Source organism: Peromyscus maniculatus, chromosome 22 (assembly GCF_049852395.1).
Source record: "Peromyscus maniculatus bairdii isolate BWxNUB_F1_BW_parent chromosome 22, HU_Pman_BW_mat_3.1, whole genome shotgun sequence".
NCBI lineage: Eukaryota > Metazoa > Chordata > Mammalia > Rodentia > Cricetidae > Peromyscus > Peromyscus maniculatus.
In genome coordinates, this window is record NC_134873.1 from 55,406,158 (window position 1) to 55,415,666 (window position 9,509).

Below are 9,509 nucleotides of genomic sequence, written 5' to 3' on the forward strand. Positions count from 1 at the left end.
CCAAGCAGAGGAAGAGCATGAGAGGAACCGGCAGGACAGACACTTGAGGGCCAGCTCCATGACACAGTCAGTAAGAGCACAGTCATCAGCTGATCTGGACATCAGAGCAGGACGGAGGCAGATGTCACCAAGACGGATGGCACAGCTCCTCCAAGAGCTGGCACTATGAGCTCAGCGTGAGAGAGCTCTGAGAGAATCGTCCTTGCCAGACAAAAAGTAGCCGGAGCCCATCTTGGTGCTGGCTGGGGTCTACCATGCTACCCAGGGGGGCCTCCTGGCCTGAAGGATAAGTCGGGTTCCTGGGGCTTTGTTTCTTGGGTGGAGTCTCTCAGATGTGGGGCGCTATGAAACTGCCCCCCACCCCAGATTCTTCCTCCATCCCCCATGTAGATGCCAGAAGCATGCCTCTTCCTTGGAGTCAGGTTTGGCTCTCCTGAGCCTCGGCTTCCATTACTGAAGAAACGCCAGAGGAAGTGGGAATTGCTTTTCCTAGCGTTGACCTCTAACATCCATTCCCATCAAGGCCCCAAACACATTTGCCTTGATGGAATTTCCCCAACCCCCAGCTGGTTACTGTCCCTATCTCATAGTGGCAATTAGAGAGCTAACTCTGTGCCTGGGGCACTAGGACTCCAGAACCCATCAGTTAGGCCTAGCTGCCACTCATGGGCCCCTGGGGCTCGGTCCTTGTCTGGGCGATCCAACTGCACACTCCTCGTGAGTCAGACATTAGCTTCCACCCCACTCCTGCCTCCGCTTCCCCAGTGGACAAACCCCTCTGGCAGAGTGGCAGCCTTTGGCCCTAAATCCAGGTCGCTTTGCTGGTTTCGATACAGTAGCAGCAGGAGAGGCTCATCCGTTTCTTCCAGCAGATGCCCGTGGATGTCCATCAATGACAGGCATAGGGCTGAGGATGGAATGGTGAGTTCAAGCCCATCCCTGCTTGTAATAGGGTTCGTAGGGAGGCCCACGGTGTGTAAAAATGCAGAAGTGGTAGGGCATTCACCGAAGGCTCCCCTCAGGCCACTCGCGGGGGACAAGCAAGGCTTCCTGAAGGAAGGACATGCACACTGAGATGGGAGAGAGAAAGAGAAGACGACCTACAGGCAAGGAAGAGAGGTGTACACCAGGCAGAAGGCAAGCTGTGCAAAGGACAGAGGCATGAAAAAGCCCTGTGAGCGTGGAGCATCTTATGAGTCAGCAGTGTCCAGAGGTGATATCAGGGTGCACAGGGACAGGATCCTAAAGACCTTAGAAGTGAGCAAGCAGAGAAACTTGGGATTTGGTTCTCAGAGTCGTGAGGCACCATAGAAGAATCTAGATCAGTAAAGAAAGTGCTGGAAGGCCCCAAGGTAGCACTGGCTTAGGGTTTGGAGGCATAGGGAGAAATGCGGGATTGTCCCCTGGCTTCCAAGACGCTCATCGGTGACATACTGCGTGGACACACCTGAGAGGTGTATGATATGGGCCATGGGCCACAGTGCCCACAGCTACCAGATGCCCACCCAATACACCTGGCAGCCTATAGGGCATTGTCACCACCACAATTTCACAGACAGACAGACAGACAGTACCCACGGAGCTTAACATCAATGCCCTGTAAGCAGGGAAGGACAGTATCAGGGACAGTGGCCTTTGTTTTTCTCCATGCTTCCTTGCCTGAGTGTTACACAGAGGTCGTAGGAAAGGCTGTGTAGAAGAGGAAGATCTGTGGAGTCAGAATGATGTTCTGTGTGTCCAGCGTCACTTCTGGGGCTGCCCAGTATGAGCACTGGGAAGGCATATGGACTCACCAAGGACAGAGTAGGCAATATCTCTGAAAGTCTGAGTTTGAACTGGAGTTCAGTCTTGGGTATACTGGGAAGCACGCAGAAGTATTGGAAAGAAAAGAATTAGTGAGCGAAGGGGACAGGGTCAGCCCTTTCTGATTCGGTGGATGCTGTGCTGCCTGTGATAGATAGTAAGAGAGGGTGCTTTGAAAAACATCCCAAGCCTCCATCTCCAGCAGTCAGGAACTGCATCCCATTGGGGCTATTTAAATTGGAAATGGGTAACTAACGTGTACCTGAAATGTCTCCAAGGGAAAGAGGGCCAGGAGCCAAGTTGTACAAGGAGCTGTGACCAGTCTGTAAAGGTCAGCAAGAACAGCATCCTCTGGCATGGAGCTGTGACTGGATAGCAGAATGCCTGCCTGTCCTGTGCAAGACAAGGGTTACCCAGCAGTGTTCCTAGATGACTTGGAGGAGGGGGAAATGGCGTGCTCTCTGGAATGCACTCGTGTGATTCTGGAATTCCCCTGAGAAACCCAGAACTGAGCTAAATTACTCTCCAAGCTAGCTCGTGACTCAGTCATCTCTAGATATAGCCCCAGAGCCCGGTTCTCCAAGCACAGAACCAGTGAGTTGTGAAGCTTGGACACACCATAGGCTGTAGCTCCATTGCTGTGCCCAGCTGACCTCAAGAAAGCAAACCAGTTTCCATGACTAAGAAGCGCTAATCTGTCACTAATGACTGACTGACAAAATATGAGCAATTAAGTCAACAAGAACAACCAATGCCGAAGAGTGTAGGGTTTTCTGAGGTTCTTTATGTGTACCCTGCCCTCCTTGGTGGCTAGTTGAAAGGGTGGACCAGGAAGGAGGTGTCCTCGCCCTGAATCCCAGTTTATCCTTAACTGTGTTCCAAATGGATCTTCCCTCCTGTTCTGTTCTGTGGATCCTTCACCCTCCCTGGAACCTTTCATTCCAGCCCCCGGAGTATGTGCCGCTTGGTTGTCCTTTGGTCAGTGCCTGGTGCTTTACAAGTTGTTCCTACGACCATCTCTCCACCTCTAACTCCCTCTGGCCAGCCTTCACCCAGCACAGCCCTCCATCCTTTAGCTCTACAACCCCTCCCTCCTTCCACAGAGGGTCCCCCAAAGAGCTGCTGCCACACTCTTTCCGCAGCCGCCGCCGCCGCCCCACGGCCGGTTTGCATCACCCCAGGGTCCACCCTTGTCGTCCCTCTCTGAAGCAGTTCTTTGCTCAGGACCTCCCTCCCCTCTGGCTCTGCTACCCCACCAGAAGACCAGCCAGTCCTGCCCCTGGCCAGCCTTCCTGTCGGAGAAGACCACACTGTGTGTCTGAGTTCCCCTGCTGAAGGGACCACAGACACCCGCAGTGACAGATCCTGTTTCTGGACAGTTCTTGCATTCTCTTTGTCTTCTCTCTCCTCCTTCATAGTCCCTGAGGCCCAGCTCAAGGCCAAAGAGACAGCGTCAGTCAGGACTCCTTGTACTAAGGGACAGAGAAGAGTAGCTCATCCCTGCTCCTTCCTGCCCATCCTTCTGTTTAATCTTAGTCACTGGGATGGCTCCTCCGCCAGCCTCCCCATGCTCTATACCCTCTCACTATGATTTCCAACTATCTCCCTATTTGCCTGTGCCAGCCCCCCCTCCCACTTTTTTTTTCAAAAGCCTATTGATTTCTTCTAAAAACTGTCTCCTGGTTGGACTTGACCCTTGTCATGTACGCCATCACATTTCTACAGGGTTCACATCTCCGTCAGTTCTACTTGGGGAGGAGGCATCATGCTGAGACCTGGATATGGGTCTGGCTCTCTCCCAATTGGGGAACCCCAGCCAAGCCACCAAACCTCTCTGAGTCACAGTTTCCTCTGCTGTAAAACTGGAATCAAAATACTCGCCTAGTCCAAGGATCAAATGAGCGAATGAATGTGAAGATGTGTTGAGAAGCTCTGGAATAGTTTCTCCCAATTTCCCTGTAGAATTTTCCTCTGGGGAAAGGTTTGAATATGTTATTCAGGAGCTCGGGATGGAAAGTTTCATGTCAAGTTTGAGGAAGTCAAGCCTAAGCAACATGGACCAGGTTTCTTTCTTTCTAGAATTTCTCAGAGATTTGGATTTGTTCACGTGCATGGCAACTGTCAAAAACCAAACACAACATATAGCTTTGCCTCAAAGGTACTTTTTTTTCACAGACTACTTACTAGTACCTTTCAGGTTACAAGTTTCCATTGAGAATAGCATATTTCATTATTATTCTTCCTTTAAATAATGACTCTAACCTTTCTATAAAGTGTATCCCATCATCTAGGTCACTAACCAGTTGACCAGTGTACCAATTGACCAGTGTACCAGTTAACCAGTGTCCAAAAAGGCACTGTTAGTGGGCCTCCACTGTACCCCATACTGTGCTCAGTACTGTGGGATTGGCATTGAAGGCCTCTGTGGTCAGACTCCAGCCTTACCTCCAGACCACCCCTCACCGGGCTCTGGCCCCAGGCAGCTTGTCAGACCAGCTGTTCTATGCATACATGTTGTATGTTCTTGATCCCTGCTTTATCCCACTTTCTCCTCACATCTATATCACCACATGCTAAACCATTCTTCAGGCCTTAGCCAAACCCCGACTTCTCTGTGGAAGTTCTTTCCAGCTAAAACAGCACATCCCAGACAGGCACACTGGCCCTCTTGCTCATCTGTAAGCCCTTTAAGGTAGGGTATAGTTGACACTTCCTGATCCTCTCCCCCAACCAGAATATGTGGGTTCATTGATTGCTGCCCTCTACCCAAGCCCTAGAAACCAGGAACACACAGATTTCCTCTGGGAACTTGAACAACTAGCTGGCTTGTCCTTGTGGGCTGGGGAATAAGTCATCGGAGGTTTTCTGACTTAATTCTGTAGATGCTTATTTACTGTGGCAGAACTGCCACCAACCTAAAGTTGACCAAGAGAAGGACCTTCTAGTCTAGAGCAGTGGTTCTCAACTTTCCTGCGCTGCGACCCCTTTAATACAGTTCCTCATGTGGTGGTGACCCCCACCCATAAAATTATTTTTGTTGCTACTTCATCACAGTAAATTTTGATGCTACTGTTATGAATCCTCATGTAAATATCTGTGTTTCCTGATGGTCTTAGGTGACCCCTGTGAATGGGTTGTGCCACCTCCCTCTAGAGGTCGCGACCCACAGGTTAAGGACCACTGGCCTAGACAAAAGTATGAAAACACAGCAAGCCTGTGTTGAGTCAACGTTGTAGTAACAGCCAAGCCAGGGGACCATAAAGTGAGGAATAATGAGAGCATTCCTATGTCCTGCTGGTGGCCCATCCTTCTACGCAGAGAAGCCATCTGACGCAGAGATGGCAGGGCTTTCCGGTCCGTCCCTGGGGGAAGAAAAAGCACTGGAGTCTTTGGGCACATGGATTTAAGTTTGTCCCCTGGGTACAACAAGACTGTCTTCGTGGAGACTGACAGTTACAGCAGATGCCTCCAGGGGATATGAGATGGAAGCTGTGTACCCCACTCCACACACACACACACACACACACACACACACACACACACACACACACACACACACACACACACACACTCAGCCTGTGGGAATCCCACTTCCCTGCTTTTCCATCATACTCACACACCCTCTTCCTTCTCACCTGAACTCATTCTTGCTCTCCTCCTCCTCCTCTTCACCTCTGGGTCCTGGGGCCATCCATCGGTACCTCATTGGAACCGCCCTGTATCTGCTCCCAGTAGTTAGAGGCTGGCCTTGGCGAAAGGCTGGTCACCTCGATGCCCAGTCTCCAGGTGGGAGGGTCTGGGGAGGGGGCCCCTCAAGAGGGAAGTCAAGCCTCAACTCAGCACCTTCTCTTTTCTCTCCACAGAAAACCAAAAGAGATGTCAATAATTTCGACCAAGACTTTACCCGGGAAGAGCCGGTACTTACACTTGTGGATGACGCAATAGTGAAGCAGATTAACCAAGAGGAATTCAAAGGCTTCTCCTACTTTGGTGAAGACCTCATGATGCCCTGAGAATGCTGCTTCCGGTGGAGTTAGCTGACGCTGCAGGAGGGTGCTGAGAAAATCCCGTGTTGCAGAGACTCAGAAGGTCTCGAACTCTTCCTCCTTCCCAGAGCCCCGGTCCCGTGTCCACTCTATTTATTGCAATCCCCTCCTCCCAGGCCATGTCCTTCCCCACCCTCCCAGGGACCAGAAGGCACTCTTGGGTCTAGACTCAACCAGGAACACAGATGATTGGAATGGTGTCTGCTCTGTGGGTCGCTGTGCGCAGTGCTGGATTTGGATGGTCCGTCCATCGGCAGCGCCGAAGCAACTTCTTTTATCTTTATCACAAAGGAATCAAACAAACCCAACACGAAGACTCCAGCTCTGCCACTGGCGATGGAACCCAGACTCCGCTCTTTTCTCATTCCTCCTGTTCCCCAGCCTGCCATCCCCGCCCTTCTACCTAGGACAAGAGACTGGTGCTTCTTCCTGTGAGGGCAGGCGCCCCAAGGCATGCCCTTGATGAGAGGAGCCTGGGGATGCTCAGACTGGCCGACTGTGTGTGTGTCAGTTTGCTCTGGAATTGCACATTCCTGCTTGCTTTGGTTTTAGCTTTTTTTGAGCATGCCAAAGTTGTGTACGTTTGTATCTCATGGAAGAAATCATTTTGATTTTGAACGCTTAACATTTAAAAAAAACAAAAACAAAAAAACTGTTACCAGGTTCACTTTCTAATTGGCCAAAAGATAGACATCCCAGTGTGAATGCAGGTAGATATTAAAGGGCTAATACACAGTGAGACTCCAGTCGTCCAAAGTTTGATGCTTTAGTGACACATGAGGGCTACTGCAGAGAGCAAAGGAAACTCTGGCTTCTCATCACGACCATCCTCCCTGAGCACAAAGGCCACCGGAGCAACAGCCAAGACCCTGGGGTTCCAAAAAACTCAACTCCCAAGTTCTCTCTCCAAGTTTTTCCCCCCCAAGTTCCCAGCGTAAACTCTATTTTCTGTGCACTTCTACAAAATGGTAGTACCACTGTGTTGTGGTTTGAGACATTCAGTATCTGCTTGGGAATGCAAGGAAGGAAACTCAGCCTGGGTCAGGCAGAAGGTGTCAGGAGACTGACGAGGCAGTGGGATGTGGCCAGAGTTTTGGTGACATGCGATGGCAACTCACGTGGACTCTATGTAACGGACTGATGTTACCTCCTGTAGATACGCTGACAGTGTTAGTCTTTGACTCCCAAGGGTTCTCTGTGACTTTGTGTATATGTCCCCTGAAGGTCATTTGATTACCTATTTTATTGAACTGATTTAGCAGGGAATGGAATCCATTCCAGCTGTTGCACGTGGATTTCCCAACTGCCCCTAATTATATATACTTGTGAGTGGCTAAGTGGCACCAATGAAGCTTTTGGCCTTTTGTACATTTGAAGTTTGTTTGGGTTTTTTTGTTTGTTTTTTTGTTTTTTTTTTCTTTTTCTTTTTTTGTATATAGTGTTTGCTGCAAGGCCTGTGGAATTAATTCATTGAATATAGAGGTATCAACTGCTGCATGTTCAGGCATATTATAAAACTTTAGTCGATGAAAGAATAACTATAATAATGTCCAGGTGCAATCCTCTTATCAGCTATTGGTTCAAGTTACTGAGAGAGAGGTATGTTTCTTTCTAGGGAGGGCCGGGGTCCTTTATATTGTTTATTTCCTTTGGGGTTGAAGATGTAACCATATGATGAGCTATATGAAATTCACAGCAGGTTCTCCTGTGCTCCTTCACATCCTGACAGAGATGGCCGACGGAGAGGAATGTTCTCCATAGTGGTTGCCAAGCTTGGACAGTGACTATTTTGAGCCCATACTAAGTGTGTCCCTATTTGCATCTGGCTGGCCACAGCCTTTGTTACTGATGATGACCTTCAGTTCTCTTTTGCTTTTTTTTTTTTTTAAATGAAAAACTCAGGTGTAACTGTGATCTGTTCTTATGATGATTGCAAATATTAAATACTATGCTGTATCAATCTGTATGTTTGGCATACCAGGGAAGTGATGAAGAACATTAGGTTAATTTAATTTATCTTCAGTGACTTGACATGCTGGGGGGAAGACTATCTTTTGGAGTGGCTGACAAGCACAGAAACATCTTCATGGTGGTATCATCTCATTGCTTAGAAAAACATGATAATACGCCCATCATACTCAGATATATTCTCTCTCTCTCTCTCTCTCTCTCTCTCTCTCTCTCTCTCTCTCTCTCTCTCCCTCTCCCTCTCCCTCTCCCTCTCCCTCTCCCTCTCCCTCTCCTCTCTCTCCTCTCTCTCCTCAGCTTCCTTTATTGTTGTGAATGTTGGACAGCCAGTATCAAGTGGCTGTTTTCCAGGGCTTGGTGGTATTCACATGACAGCGGGGCCTAGGCCCTTCTTCCCGGCCAGCTGGCGCTGTGGCTGGGAAATCCAACCATACACTCCACCAGCAAGCAGTAGGCAGTCAGCCCCCTGGCTCCCTTTTGGTGCCCATAGCCGGCTGCCTAGGATGCCTCTGGCCAATGCTGTTTTCACACTGGCAGATTTGAGTCCAATGGAGACCTTACACTTGTGTGTGTTGCTTGGGTGTAGACTGAGTCCTTTCAGCAAGAACTTAGCAGAGAGAATGTGGCTCGGTGGTAGAAGTCTTGCCTGGTTGGTGTAGAGCACTGTGCTCAGGCTCCAGTATCACACACAGAGCAAGGTGGAGGATGGCCACACCAATACATTTCTGCCAGTTCCTTATCTTTTCAACTCTCACTCTCTTTCTTTTAGAGAAAAAAAAAAGAGTGCAAAAAAATGCCAAAAGCCTACATGAAGGATAGTATTTCCTCCATTCCTCTCCTTTATGGACTTTGTGAAGTAGAAACATTTTTTTTTCCTCCAAAGGTGAAAACACAATTCATTCTTGCTTTAAAAAATAAAAGAAGGATAAAAAAATTACCTCTTTTTAAATTATGTGCAAAATAATTCTGGCTAAATAGAAAAACGTATTCAATTTTAGGGGTTTTATTTTGTATTGTGAGGCTTTCTTTGTACACTTTTTTTTTTCCTTTCTGGATGTGATTTTAATCTCTTGCCATCCATTAGTGTAATTTCATTGTAAACATTATTGTGCCAAATGTACTGTATTCAAAAGGATGTGAATGTGTGTTGTTCCAGAACGTAATAAATATGATGACGTTAAATCTTACTTCTCCATCCCAACAAGATGTCTCTCTCCTTGTACATTAGAGACCGAGGCTTCTGGGATTAGCTGTTCCTCAGCTGTTAGAGAGCATGCCTGTCATGAACAGTGTCCTACATTCAATCCCAGCACCCCCAAAACTCAGTGCAGAGACACACACCTGTAACCTCTGCATTTGTGTGGCAGACTCAGTGTGACCAGAAGTCCAAGGTCATCTCGGCTACATAATGGAGTCAGGGCCAGTCTAGATAGGCTACAAGAGACCTTGTAGCTCAAAACAAACAACAATTCTAGAATCTAACCAACCCCAGTATTGTGGGGCACACTTATAATCCAGCACTAAGAGGGCAGAGGCAGGGGGAGGTAATGAGTTCAAGGTCAGCCTGGACTACATAACGAAACTTTCAAAAATAGAACAACCACACAGGTAAGAGAAATGCCTCCGTGCGTGACGACAGAAGCCTGATGACCTGAATTCAGTCTCTGGAACCCACGTTAGCATGGAGAGAAA

General features: G+C 48.5%; 1 protein-coding gene across 3 annotated transcripts in view; it reads left to right on the forward strand.

Annotated features, from left to right (window-relative positions):
- Positions 1 to 9,004, forward strand: part of Prkce (protein kinase C epsilon) — a 505,293-nt gene extending 496,289 nt beyond the window's left edge. For all 3 annotated transcript variants that reach the window (XM_006986497.4, XM_042267318.2, XM_076559041.1), the window contains one exon: positions 5,667 to 9,004. In XM_006986497.4, the coding sequence (XP_006986559.1) occupies positions 5,667 to 5,816 (150 nt within the window). In that variant the 3' untranslated portion in view covers positions 5,817 to 9,004. The remainder of the gene's footprint in view (positions 1 to 5,666) is intronic.
- The last annotated feature ends 505 nt before the right edge of the window (positions 9,005 to 9,509 follow it).